The following is a 13,954-nucleotide window of genomic DNA, read 5'->3' on the forward strand; positions in this document are numbered from 1 at the left end:
CCCAGCCCTGCATTTCTGTCCCTTCCCTTGTGCCTCCACCAGCACCTCCACAGGTGCTCAGCAGCTCTGATTAGGGACCTGATCTTACTAGAAGTGGATTTTTTTGTAGCTGTTGCTCTTTGGCAAGGGCTGCCCCTTGTTCTTGTTCACTGATGCAGCTGCAGGATTGCTGGCTCTGACATGAGAGATGATGGGAGTATGTGGCTGGGAAATATGAGGAAGGGCAAGGTCAGCTCTTTTGGCAGCCGCTAGCACAAATAGGGTGTAATTTTGGTTACTGGTTTATGCTGAATGCTGTTTCCAAAAGTCTCACATGCTGTGATTGAAACTCCGCCAGAAGTTAGCACTACTATATGGTCTTTCAGATTCATTGCTAGAAACATTTGGCAAAATTGCAGATTTGCTCAGAGGCCCTCTGTACCCTAGAAAGAGAGGAACACCAGTCATGGGGTAGAGGTTGTTAATAATCAGGGTCATCTGCAGCTGATGATGTGCACAGAGTCATCCTTAATAGGCTAGGAGAGTGATTTTATGGGAGGTGATGTGGTTGTAGCAGTTAGTAGGGGTGTGAACGCAACAGCTTGTTTATTTGATTACAGCCTTCATCAGCCTGATCAGTGGGAGGCAAGCTCTGTCTGTTGCAGTCTTACAGGTTGCTGAAGCTGCAGCTGGTTCTCAGGTTACCCTGAAGATACTTTTGCAGTGCATTGCTGTCCATCTCTACTGCTGATGCTCTGCTTAGCATGGGGCTGCTTCATCTGCTGCTTGCTTTGAGGTTCCACATGGGAGTCCTCAAACTCCTCTGAGGATGTGTATGCTGAAATTCTGCTGGGTCCCAGCCTCAGCCCCACATGTTTGAGTGCTCCATCCTGCCCCCAAACTGGGCAATGGACGAAGAGCAATACATGCTCGGTTTTGAACAAGCAAAACATGAAGAATTCACCATACAGAGACCACTATCTTCTTGGTGATCTAAATATCTTTGTGCACCATGCTATAAAAAGCCTCTTTTGAGGAGAAGATGCCTATTTTAATTTCTTTTCTGCCATAATTTGCCTAGGTTCTCAGTAAATTTCTATGATTCTATGATTCTAAAATTGCTCGAAGAATTGCCTCTGACTTGCGTGTAATTTGATATGTGTTTCTGTTTGCAGCTATTGTGGATGATGAAAGGCTTTCAGCAGAGGAAATGGATGAGAGAAGGCGTCAGAACATTGCTTATGAGTACCTGTGCCACTTAGAAGAAGCAAAAAGGTAAGTAAATGAAAGCACACTTATACCTGGTCTTTGAATACAGAAGTTCAGGCCTCTTGTGTTCTTGAGCATTGTAACTTTTAACTCAACTTTTTTAATTACTTGGATTAACTTAATGTTGGAATTTTACAGCATGCAGTATGAGAAACTAGTGCCAAATGTGAGACATTTAATTCAAAGGAGTATTTAGAAATAATCAAGACAATCGCCTCAATTACTCTGGTGACCGCCTTCAATGAAAGTAAAGGCTGGGTGTTAAAACCTAAGGATGTGGTTTTGTGAGAAGGTGAGTCAGGCCTGTGTGACTAACTGGGGAATGTCTGTTGTTCCTGGCTGCGCGGTCGTGCTGCCTTCTTGGAGCTAGTGCTTGTGGAGTGACTCAGATTGCCAAGATGACAGAAAATCGCTGGAGCTCTTACTGGGTTAATGATCCATATCATCTCTGTATTTCAATGGTAAGTGCAGGCAGGGCAATAAGATAACCTGAACTCTGCTCTTTCTGTAGTTTCTCTAACCCATTGGTCAAGAGTACTCATCTCTTGAAATGAAAGCCTGTGATTGAGGCACTGATCTGCAAGTGCACAGGGATTTTATCACCTTTGTGCAAATGTACCGTGCTATGTGTACGTCATTGCTAACACAAATATTCAACAATATTTTCACAAATACTGAGCAAGTAAACAGGGTTGCAATATCCTTGTGCCTTTGGAGTATGTTGAAGTGCTGCTACTATAGTACACAAAGGCATATTTTATGTAGTCTGGTCAGAATTTTTCAGAGATGCCTGCTGTACTCAATTTATTGCTCTGGGCATCACTGGTAAGTGCTGTGGGGCAGCTAGCTGACAATGATTTTGCCCCTTTGTTATAAAAATCAGCCATTCTTACTTCTTATTCACTATGCTGTCCCATTTGCTGTAGCAAACATTGCCTGCTTTGCTCTCTCTTCCTCTTTCCACTGCTGAGTGGTTCCCCATTCACATATTTAAGATGGCAAGTGTCTTACTGCTGCCAGAGAGGACTGTCCTGCCCTTCACGTTCCTGTTGCCTCCATCATGCAATTGCAAGAGATTGCCCTTGATCAGCTGACTCAGCTTGCTATACTGGCAGGAAATTCGTAGCTCTTTTGCTGAGTTAGTTTTCTAGTGGTTTAGTGAGCTGACTAGCCTGATCAAGAGGTCAGAGGAGAATCGGTGCTGGGAAGAGGAAGGAGATGGGATGTAGCTGCACACTTGAGAGGAGGGAGCAGGTCTCCACCTAGCTTGCTGAGATGTTAGATCAGCTTCACCATCTCGGGAAACTTCACTGAGCCAGGTTTTGATTTTACTCAAGATTCCTTCTTGGTTTGTTGCAATTCACCTGCCTGCTGGTTTCTGGCAAGATAGGAATAACCATTAGTGTCCAAACCCAGCCTTTTCTATTACTATTATTATTAATTTATCTTCCCAGCTTTTTTCACCCTCCTCCATTCCCAAGGCTACTTGTCATCTTGAACTCAAATCCTCTGGTTCATCTGAAGCATCTCCCTTGATATCTCCCAAGGAAATTTGAAGTTACTTTTACAGTTAATGACTTAAATTAGCATCTGATATGAGTAACCTGCTTTTCTTCCTTGTATTTGTTTTCATATGGGTTCATGCCATTAGCAGTTCTCTAGAAGAAACATTCCTTTAGCTCTGTGATGGGACTTTGCAGCCAGAACTCCTAGAGTTGTTAGGTACCTGGAAGCATTTCTGGATCTCAGTTTGGAAAACTGGAATTCACTGGTAATGTTCATGACCAATGCCTGCTACTGCATGAGCTGGAGATAAGTGCTGTGGTGTAAGGAGCCTTGTGCTTCGCCCACCAAGGGGCTGGGTTGTCACAGATGAAGCTGACACAGCAGCCCAATGCTGCTGAATGTCCTCCGGTGCCTCAGCACACCAGCCCCAGTGCTCATAAGGGAGGAGAGGGTGGTGATGCTGGGAGTGGTGAAGGCTCTGGGTGTGCTCTTAAGTGGACAGAGTTGCTGTGGGGGAAAAGAGAGGGCAAGGGAAACTTCTCCCTTCACAGCAAACTGTTGGGATAATTCAGTTGTATAATGAGACTTTGCCACAATACAGACTTGCTAATGTGACGACAACCTGGAGGTGAACGCATACAAAACACTTGCAGAAATGCCTGTGTCTCACAGCTGTGTAGGCCCTAGCCCTGCTTCCTCAGGAGGCGAGGAACGCAATCTGTGTGGGGTGTGCCGGTGGCAGGGGCAGGCTGGGTTGGGAAACGGTGTGCAGCTGTGTTCTCCCCAGCCAAACCTGGCAAAACAGTGGCATGAGAAAACGCTATATCTCTTCTTACTGTGCAGTTATCACCCTCTCTGTGTACTTGATTAGGGCTGAAATGAGTTGATGTTCGGTCTCTGTTCTGTACTTTAATGGTTATAGCATTTTCTTTGCCACAACAGAGACTGAACAAAACTGGGGACTCTGGAAAGAGAAAAAGCGGCCTCAAAGGGAGCAACAGGCTCAGAATTCAAACTGTGGCAAAATGAGACCAGGGCGAGCCTGGGAAGCTTGGGTGTAGGGCGCAGTCTACCTCGACTGCACACAGCAGGTTCGGCCCTTCAGCCGTGATGGGGATCCAGCTGATGGATCATCTTTTGCTGCTGTTGAATGGAGGGGTCCCAGTTGGGCGCTTGTCCCTGTTCCCCAGTGTTGGAGCAGCCCCCTTGGGATGCACAGGGCTCCCTCCCCAGCTGTGTGCTTGTGGTGGTGCTGCTGAGTTGAAGGACGCATGCTGGTGCCTTTGGACCCAGGTGCTGCAGCCAGTTGTGAAATCTCATGGAGCTTCAGCTGCTGCCTGCTTGCTTCTAGCAGTGCCTACCTGGGGAAAACCTGGGAGTGGGTACTGCCTCTCTCACATATTTGATTTCTGTTTACTGTTACAAGCTTTTTTGCTTCTATAAAACCTGAATGCATGGAGATGGTCTTTTTAGTATTCAGGACTCTATAGATAGCAATGACAAATAGACTGAAATGTGTAACGCAAGGTGCGAGGTTTCTCCATTCAACTGTCAGCTGCTGAAATGACAGCAAATACTATTTCAGGTGATCAGTAGTGTGCAAACAGTGTGTTTTGGCCCCTACTGAAGGGTAAGAAATACTTAAATAAGCAGTAAATAGGAAAAGGCTGGGGCAGAGCATGGCTTTATATACAGTATTATGGCAGGAGTTATGTTGTTTTTACCATATTTGTAATAAAAATATTATTTTATAGCAGCTCTGCATTTTGAAATGCCAGAGTTAATTGAAAGGGTAAAGAATGTGTGCCTTCAGCTGCTTTTCAGACCACTGTTTGCACACTTATTTCCTGTAGCCCAGCTTTAATAAAAGCTTTCCAAGTCTAACATGAAAGGACAATCCTGCCACTGGTAGCTGGTGCTTCTGCAAATACCTTCTGTGCTAGGCACAGTGTCTGTTATATGTATACAGCATAGGAAATTGTTTTTAAAACACAGTGAGCAGGCTTGTAATACCTGCAGAGGTCAGTAATGTTTGAATAGGGTGTTATATTTAATAATAGAGAAAAGATACTTTGTTATGTTAAATTGCTGGTCCCTTTCTCCCCCAAATCACACATCTGATAAATTGAGGTTTTGGTTGCTCAGATGTCATTTAGTTTGTTACTTTTGTCTTTAAGGAAAGTTTGTTACATATGAAAAAAAAGTAGAGATAAATGGATTGTTTCCAGTATCCTTGAACTCCTGAGAAGAACAAAATCAAGAATAAGCAATCACAAGTAGGGATTTACTCACTTCAAGAAATAGAAGCTCTCCAGAGATTACACGAATACGTTTCCAGTGTCACTTGGGGAAATCTTCTGTTAAATTACAAAGGCTTAAGGTGGGCACGAACAGCTGTGTCACAAGCCCTCATGTCTTACTGGATTAGATTAATTTTAACAAGTAAAGTTTACCAGAAAATTCTCCTTACCAGAGATTATCTTTGTAATACTCAGAATGTCAGATTCTGCCTTGAGTTTGTCTCTTTGCAAACGTGCAATTAGCTTGCTGTAAATTATAATGTAGATTTGAGGGGTTTTAAACCATGATTGAAGCTTTGGCATATAATGCAAATCAAGTTTACAGTAAATCTGTTGACTGGCTAGGTTTATAATCACCCATAATTAAGCAGGTACTATTCTCTTTGCTGCTTTGATATTACTCCTTCTTACACTAAGCTTGAATTTGAGCCATGGGAGGCCTCATTTTATTGATGTTGTCTTTCTGCATGAAATGGAATGCACTTTGTTTCACAGTGTATATGCTGCAATTTGATGACTGGAACTGCTAGCATTTGTCTTATTTCCTTTTACATCTCTTACTTAGCTGTTCAGTAGGACAGGAACTTGTGTGAAACACAATCTTTACCTTCAGTATTTGGACAGTGAAGACACAGAGAAGGAAAATTATCCAGGAAATTTCTTTATAGAAGCCACTGAAAATGTAAATCCTCATTCTTTTCCAGTTTCTTTACAATAGAATACCAAATAATCCATTTCAGGTTCTAAAACCTGCCTCCTTCATTGTATTAAACTGGTTTGCACTGGATAGGTGTGGTATTGGTCACTAACGAAATCCCAGTTGGAAGCTGCTGTGTAAAAAGGTACATGCAGTTTAGCATACTTAAAAGGTCAAGCCCTGAAATGCCCAACTGGGTTCAGTTGAAGCTAACTGTTCTGCAGTACCATAGCACCATAGAAAGCTCAAGTTTCTCCAGTTGCCAGGACTATGGGACCATAAATATTTGCTATGGAGCCCACCCCATTCCTGTTGGGGTACCTAGGTCCTATGGAGACTTGGTACAAACGAATTCTGCAAGGCTGTGTGCTGCTGTTGCACTGTGAGCAAAGTTGTGGTAACTGTGCAGCCCTAGCAGCTCATGAGTGAATTAATCCTACCCAAATGTTCTATTTTAAGTCCATTTCTTTCAGACTACAGGAAATCTTTAAAGCATTGTGATTAGAGGTAATTGCATACAATTGTAATACAGCTGACTGTAAGCAGAAAATGTGAAGGTACTTCTTCATAACCTTCCCTGTATGGGTTTGTCAAGAAAATTATTATTCTTGTAGTGGAGTCTATTGACATTGTGTAAACCATGAACTTTGGCTCATCTCCCCCCCTCTGTCTGCCTTAAGCCTAATAAAGCACCAGTGAACATGGCTGGCTGCAGCTCTGAAGGCCAAATGTTTGAAATTAAGATGCTTCAAGAGATAAAATCCTTGGAAGAATCCTACTTAGCCAGGGCATACTCATCTCTGAAGTAGCTCAGTCCACACAGAGGTAATGATCAGCAAGTATACTTGTCATTTTGTATTTTGATCCTCAAGGGTTACGTACCTAGGAGATAGACTGCTTAGCTATTGAGCTGAACAATTACTTGTTCCAGACAGTTACACAGTTGTGCAAATGTGCTGGAGTTTCCATATGCAAGTGTCAGTGATATCAATCAATCCAATAATTGCTTGGATAGTGATATTTGCATATGAAAAGTCTTAACAGCAAGATCTGAAGGAGAGAGAAACCTTTGTGCTACTATGAGAGAACTCACGTTTCTGTACAGGATGCATTGACCTGCTCACTGGGATGCTGAGGTAATCTGTGCACGTGTTATGGGTCATTGCTCAGTGTGTATAGTTGCTGGATAATGCTGCAGAATAATGATGGATGTGACCTTTTTTTGGAGACTACACCATATGGCATTTATCCCATAGCATTCACTGGAGCTAACAGTACAGTCACTTCAGAGTGGTTCTCTTTCCCAAAGTTTTCCACCTTGTTTTAGGCACCACCCTCTTGTAAAACAACTTGTGATTTTTTTGGTAAAAGAAGAGTGACAGATTCAAAGCTAGTTCATGCTCTTTTGCCCTCATATTGGTGTAGTTTGTAGTTTCAGCTTCACCAAAAGACAACATGGCATTTTTGTTTCTCCTTCACTTTCCCTTTTGCAACTTCATTTATCTGCAGTGCAACTCAAAAGCCTGTTTGACTTTGTACTCCGCCTACAGGACTAGCTGCTTGTCGGATCAAACTGACGGCTTCATTTTACACCCTGACTAGCTCCTAGTTAATATTAAGTGTAACCTGAGGTGGCCTCACAAAGGTGTCAGTAGTTGTCGAGTCGTTACAGCACGATATGGAGCACACCAGGCAGTGGGGAAGTAGGCTGCCAGGGGAGACTGGCAGAGATTCTTGCACATCACTGACTAAAACTTATGCATCTGGAAGGATGGTAAAGGGAAGCTTGAGGCTGAGTTGTGCAGGCAGGAATGCAGCTGTGGGCATTAGATGTAGCAGATGGACTGGAAGTTTGCACCTTGCCTAAGGTATTCATATGAAGTTGCTGTTGAGAAGAACCAATGGCAGTAACTGGGGGATGGAAGGGTACCATTTTATCCTTTCCTGAGTGCTGAAGGGCTTAACTGTTGCTCTTAACCTTTGGGTAGGTCCTTCTGCACTATTGGAACTCTGCTTAGTAAGTCCAAGGCATAGTTCCTGTTCATCTGAGAGCAGCCAAGGACTTTGCTTCCCTGCATGTTAATGATGAAATAAGTCACAGCACGTGTGCTAGAGCATGCATGCTGTATGCCCCTGTCACCCATGCTGGAGTGTTGGCTGTGATGATTCTATGCTGCACTGCTGGTGTAGCTGACCAGCAAGTGGTGCATTCTGCCTGGCATGTATCCCATTGTGCTGTAACCTTAGTATAGCATTCAAAAAATTTTGTTGTGTGGTTGTGTGTCTATTTGCTTTGGACCAGAGGAGGAAATTACCTGATGGAATCTGCTTTTTAACAGCTCCCTTGCAGAAGTGTACTTTTCACATGCTGAGATCCTCCTTTCCCAACTGCCATGTCCTGGACAGCTGTTGATCTTTGGAAGAAGTGTTTATTCAGGCTCTTGCAGAAGCTGCTGTGGGGACATATGAATGGCTCTTCATAGATCAGAAGAGGCGAGGCAGCAACTTCATTGGGTAACCTTTATAACACTTCTTTATGTAGACCGTTGTTGCTGGTGAGGAGCCCACAGGTATGTGCTGGTGGGATGTCACTCTACTGGAAACAATAAATTGCGTGTTCATAAAAAACATGCTTCTAGAGCAGGAGGGTTTTGCTACAGCTCTGTGGATGCTGGAAATGCAGGTCCCTACAACTTGCTTACCTACAGCTTTGGGGCTGGAGATCCTCAGATTGATCTGGTAATTGATGAGATTTGCAAAAGAATGAATGTGCTGCTATACCTCCAGTTCTGGATTGGATAAACAACCCAGGGAGTACAGGGGTCAGTGCTCATTTAATGTGTAGGTGTGACCTTGCACCTGGCTTTTGCCTTCCAGGTACCGTAGGCAAACCCTTTATCAGATAAGGTAACTGCTGAGGGGTATAGATTTGGGTTACCTTAAAAATCACTTTTGATGCAAATACCTCAGCAATTCACTGACTGGAGAAGGAGCACTGTGACAGTCTGTGCCTACTGTTTTAGGTATGGAGTAATGCTAAAAAGTGCATTGGCTGTTGATGTTGCTCACTACAGACCATGTGAATCCTGTGTTAGTAGATACAGCTATTGCATACCCCATAGTATTCCTTACCATGAGATGAGTGACAGTCCTCTGAGGGACTAGGTTGCTGAGTTATGACTTGGGAAGATGCTTTTTAGAGCAACACGTAGCCAGACTTATAACCAAGTTGGCTAAGTAGCAGGATTGTGTGGCTTGCTGTGTGTACTGTCTGGTATTTTTGATTGTTACCAGTCTCAATGTTCCACATGCTTTAAGAAAGATGGTTTCCTGCTCACCTGCATCTAAATTCAAGGACCTATTAAGAGGTGAGGTATAGCAGTGTCCCAGGGTTGCTAAGAGCACGTATGCACCTTGCAGGAGCTCAGATATTTGAGACCTTCTCTTCTTGATGTGGAGCCACTGTCATTTGAAGCTGATAGTGTGGCAGTGTCCCATAATTGCTCTTGCTATTTTTATTGATAGTTGTAGAGATACACATGTGCAGGCTTCTGTGTGGGGCCAAGTAAAACCCTGAAGTTCTCCCCACCTCACTTGAGGTAGGGAGGGCTACGAAGATCACAGAATATCACAGAATATCACAGAATAGTAGGGGTTGGAAGGGACCTCTGTGGGTCATCTAGTCCAACCGCCCTGCCGAAGCAGGGTCACCTACAGTAGGCTGCACAGGATCTTGTCCAGGCGGGTCTTGAATATCTCCAGAGAAGGAGACTCCACAACCTCCCTGGGCAGCCTGTTCCAGTGCTCCATCACCCTCAGAGGGAAGAAGTTCTTCCTCATGTTCAGGCGGAACTTCCTGTGCCTCAGTTTGTGCCCATTGCCCCTTGTCCTGTCACTGGGCACCACTGAAAAGAGCTTGGCCCCATCCTCCTGACACCCACCCTTCAGATATTTGTAGGCATTTATAAGGTCCCCTCGCAGCCTTCTCTTCTTCATGCTGAACAAGCCCAGTTCCCTCAACCTCTCCTCGTAGGGGAGATGCTCCAGTCCCCTCACCATCCTTGTAGCCCTCCGCTGGACTCTCTCCAGTAGCTCCTCATCTTTCTTGAACTGGGGAGCCCAGAACTGGACACAGTACTCCAGAGGAGGCCTCACCAGGGCAGTGTAGAGGGGAAGGAGAACCTCCCTCGTCCTGCTGGCCACACTCTTCTTGATGCATCCCAGGATGCCATTGGCTTTCTTGGCAGCCAGGGCACACTGCTGGCTCATGGTTAACCTGTCATCCACCAGGACACCCAGGTCCCTCTCCGCAGAGCTGCTCTCCAGCAGGTCCACCCCAAGCCTGTACTGGTGCATGAGGTTGTTCCTCCCCAGGTGCAGGACCCTGCACTTGCCCTTGTTGAACCTCATCATGGCTCTTGGTGCTTCATTATTGGCTTGTTTTCCAGCTGCCCATGCTTCTTCCAACTGCTTATGCACTTTCTGTAGTGCACAGGAGGAGAGATTCAGGATAATGCCAGATTTAACACTGACAAGGCAAAATGTTCTTTAAGCCAAGACACTCTGCAAAATAAAAGTGGTGCATCTGTTTTTCAACCAAGTTCTGGAACTGGCTTGCATTTTTGAATTAGTACGACTTAAACTTATTCAATCATATGTGAAAAGGCATGTTTTCTTTAAAATCCACAAAAAAAAAAAAAAATTAAAACCAAAAAATGAATCTGTCCATGTTACCCACATGGGCAACACGTGAGTTTGTAGAGCTCAGTCCAGGAGTGTAACTACATTCTTCAAAGAGTCTTTTAGCATTGTGTTCTTGCCTGTGGCAGCAGCAATAGGCTGTGCTTGGCAATGGAGAAAGGCTACTCTGAAAGCAGAGTTGAGGTATAAGAGCTGAGCTGAGGATGTGGCACAGAGATTGCTAGCAGCTGCAAGAAGGGAGTGAAACTCATTGTGGGGGGGAAAAGAGAGGATGACTGGCTGGAGGAAGGGGCAGAAGTAGGAGGAAGAAACCAAGGTCTGATGAGGAGCCAAAAAATCCTTGCCAAGGTTTTTATTTTACAGTTACAAATTACATGAGATAGTCAGAGGCTCTTGAAGTGGTGTGTGTATAGATGCGAAAACAATCCATGGAGTTACCTTTTTCTGTTTGTTAAGAGAGAACAGTGGCCCAAAACATCATTGCTGTAATTGCCCACAGTGTATGTGTTCAGAATTAGCCTTGTGTTAGCTGCAAGACAAAGAACAGAGATAATGGTTGTCTGTTTCTGCAGTGGCAGCAGCACATGTGATCACCTAATGTATTCCATAGTTTCTGCTGCACGCAAGAATCATACTTGACAACTAAGGCCTGAAACTGATTTCGGGAGTAGAGACTGAGAGCTGTGAATGTGTTTCTAGCCTGAAAAATTTGAGTCTGGGGGAACGGCTGTGAATGAATCATCTCAAGTGAATGAACAGAGCTGCTTTCAAGCTTGAAGTGGTAGGAAGGATTTCACATGGCTTCCAGTGATGGTAAATGATGGGCGGGTCCTGGCTTGGAAGCAGAGACCTCCACTAGTTGGAAGTGTAACAGCTATACCAGCTTGAAGTTCAGAGAATCCTGCAGGCTTTTGGTTTTATTCGAGTTGGGTTGAGAAGTGTTGACAAGTGAGTTGTCATTGTGGCACTGAGTACAGATTTATTCTGGCAGGATGATGGTTAACTGCATGCATAATTTGTCAGCTACCCAGAGGACAAACAGCCTGCTATGGAGTGAGAGCTTGTAGATTTGCAGTTGTAAAGATGTGCTATCAATGCCTTCAGTGCAGGAGTACCCTACTTGTATTGTTCCCTGTCTAAGCAGAGAGCTGAGCCTAGATGCTGATCCTGGCTCTTATTGCTCCCACCTGGGTTGTTAAAGCTTTTGGGCTATTGGTGGTGCATTCACCCTGCAAGGGAAGTGATAAAGCCAGTCTGACAGTTTGAGCTCTTCTGCTATCTATAGCATGTCAACCATTTCTGAAACCTGGTTACCATCAAAGCAAATGGCAGTATTATAAAATCTGATGTGGTAAGTACGAGTCTAAGATGAACTCGTGTAATGAATGAAATTGCCTTAAATCAATGCTTTTCATGACCTGTAGCATTCTGTTCCCTGACAGCCTGTCTGTTACAGGGCCAAACGCAGAATTTGTGCATGAAGGCAGTAAAAGCCACACTGGTTCCTACAGCCAAACACCCCTCATTGCACAGGAACTGCCCTGCTACAGTGTAGTTATGCTCAGGGCATGGGTGTGTTTGTTTCCCAGTGCAGGGAATAGGGAGAGGCAGTGGGAGCAAAGAAAGGGGAATGGTGCACTGCAGTTGTGCAAAAAGTATCCCAGACTGGAGGCTTAAAAGTGAGAGGAATTTGTGGAGAGCCACTGAAGGCAGGGTATGGACCCTGGCTGCCACTTCTGGACTGCAAAGCAGGGTGGGTACATGGAGGGTGCTGCTGCATGCCAGCCACGCTCACCCACAGGGCACCCTGTCACTGGTCTTACAGGAAGCATCAGAGCATCAGATGCGTTGTAAGTCATGCTCTGTGGCAGGAGTGTCTTTAAAGCCTGGCTGTCACACAGGCTCCTCTAAGATCCGTAAATAGCATGACTATCAAACATCTATCTACACATTGTGCCAAACCTCATTTTCTCTGTTAATGAAAAAAACCAATGAAATAACGCGGCATCGGTGAATGTTAAAAGCTGGAACATTTTCCTTTTCTGACTGCTTCCAAGCTGCAGATTGCATCACCTCCCTTGTCAGGCCCAAGGAAAGCCCAGCGTGTTTTAGTCGAGCGTGCCTGCATTTACATTATGTAGAGACTTGGTCATGTGGGATTTGCTTTGCAGTGTGTGAGGGAGTGCAAGCCCCTGGTCTCAGCTGCGCTCTTTTTGCTGGAACAGAGTTCAATGGCATTCGTGACTGAAGTTGGATTTTAGGACTTCCCATTTTTTCATATGAACATCTACAGAATAAGGGAGAGTCAACTTGATACACCCAGTAAATCTTAAGCTGCACTTTCTTTGGCTGCTTTCAGAAACAGAAATCAAAACTCTTCACTTCTTTATGTTGAACATGAGCTTCTGGGAGAGGTGGAAAAAGTGGATTTTTTAGGAAGTATTGATGGCACTGAAAGAGCAGTATGTTTGCAGGTTTTCGAATTTCTAATAGCATGATTTTACATTATTTTTACATTGCCTGTTAGTGTCCTTCTCCTAGCTTTCCTACCCAAGAGCACTGATCTAACTTTGATTAACTTAATACTGGGATGGCTACTATTTTTTCTGGGGGGAGAGCTTATACGTTGAAGTCTTGTTAAATGTGAGAGTAAAGTATTGCATGGTATTGGCATAATTCTGTGTTCAGTTTATAAATCTGGCAGATACTTCTTTAATATTCCTGCTGCTTTCTCTCCCTACAGAGAGATACCTTCGTCTGCTGCTGCTAAATAAATATACTTCTGCTGTGATTCCAATTTCAACATTTTCTCTGATTCCTCGAGGTCAAAGTGGTATCACATGATGGTTAGTTAGTACCACATATTGTTTTCCTTAGTGAGAAGCAATAGAAGACAGCATACTTTAAAACAAGAATTTATTCCAGAAGGTGTTATTTACTCATGGGTTTACGCACTCTTACTATGTTAAGAAGAAACTGGGAGTACAGGGAGACTTCTTGATATTTTTCTGGCATTTTGTGTTCTGTTTAAAAGCTCTTTAGCATCAGAGAAGACTATAAGCAAGAAAGATGGGGTCTCCCTGTATTTTTTCACTACCTGAAACTGGTAGGGCACTGAACCACACACCCATTTGCTGTGGTGGTTAGTGACTGTGATTGCAACAGTATTTTTGATGTCAACAGTAATTATTTTGCTTCTTAGAAAACCAGCATTTTCAGACCTTTGTAAAAATGTCTAAAAAAAGATTGGACTTGTCCATTGCAGTGCAAAAAAAAGACTAGGAAAGCAGGGGTAACTGCAGGATTTAACAAAAATGACCTTTAATAACCTGAGATGCCAAGGAAGAGGCGACTGCAGCTGCTGAAAATCTGAAAATGGGTCCTGATGTACTGAGCATTCACTGGGGTCAGCAAAGCTGTTATTTGGATTTACTCAGCTTCCTAAAAGTGAGACCAAAATCTGTATAGTGGCAAAAGATTGTATTTGATGAAGTTTTTGTTT

At 44.0% G+C, this 13,954-nt stretch overlaps 1 protein-coding gene across 3 annotated transcripts in view; it reads left to right on the top strand.

Moving 5' to 3' along the window:
- Positions 1-13,954, top strand: part of IQGAP2 (IQ motif containing GTPase activating protein 2) — a 128,817-nt gene that overhangs the window by 19,743 nt on the left and 95,120 nt on the right. For all 3 annotated transcript variants that reach the window (XM_075411839.1, XM_075411840.1, XM_075411841.1), the window contains exon 2: positions 1,155-1,254. In XM_075411839.1, the coding sequence (XP_075267954.1) occupies positions 1,155-1,254 (100 nt within the window). The remainder of the gene's footprint in view (positions 1-1,154; positions 1,255-13,954) is intronic.

This window comes from Opisthocomus hoazin, chromosome Z (assembly GCF_030867145.1).
Source record: "Opisthocomus hoazin isolate bOpiHoa1 chromosome Z, bOpiHoa1.hap1, whole genome shotgun sequence".
Taxonomy (NCBI): domain Eukaryota; kingdom Metazoa; phylum Chordata; class Aves; order Opisthocomiformes; family Opisthocomidae; genus Opisthocomus; species Opisthocomus hoazin.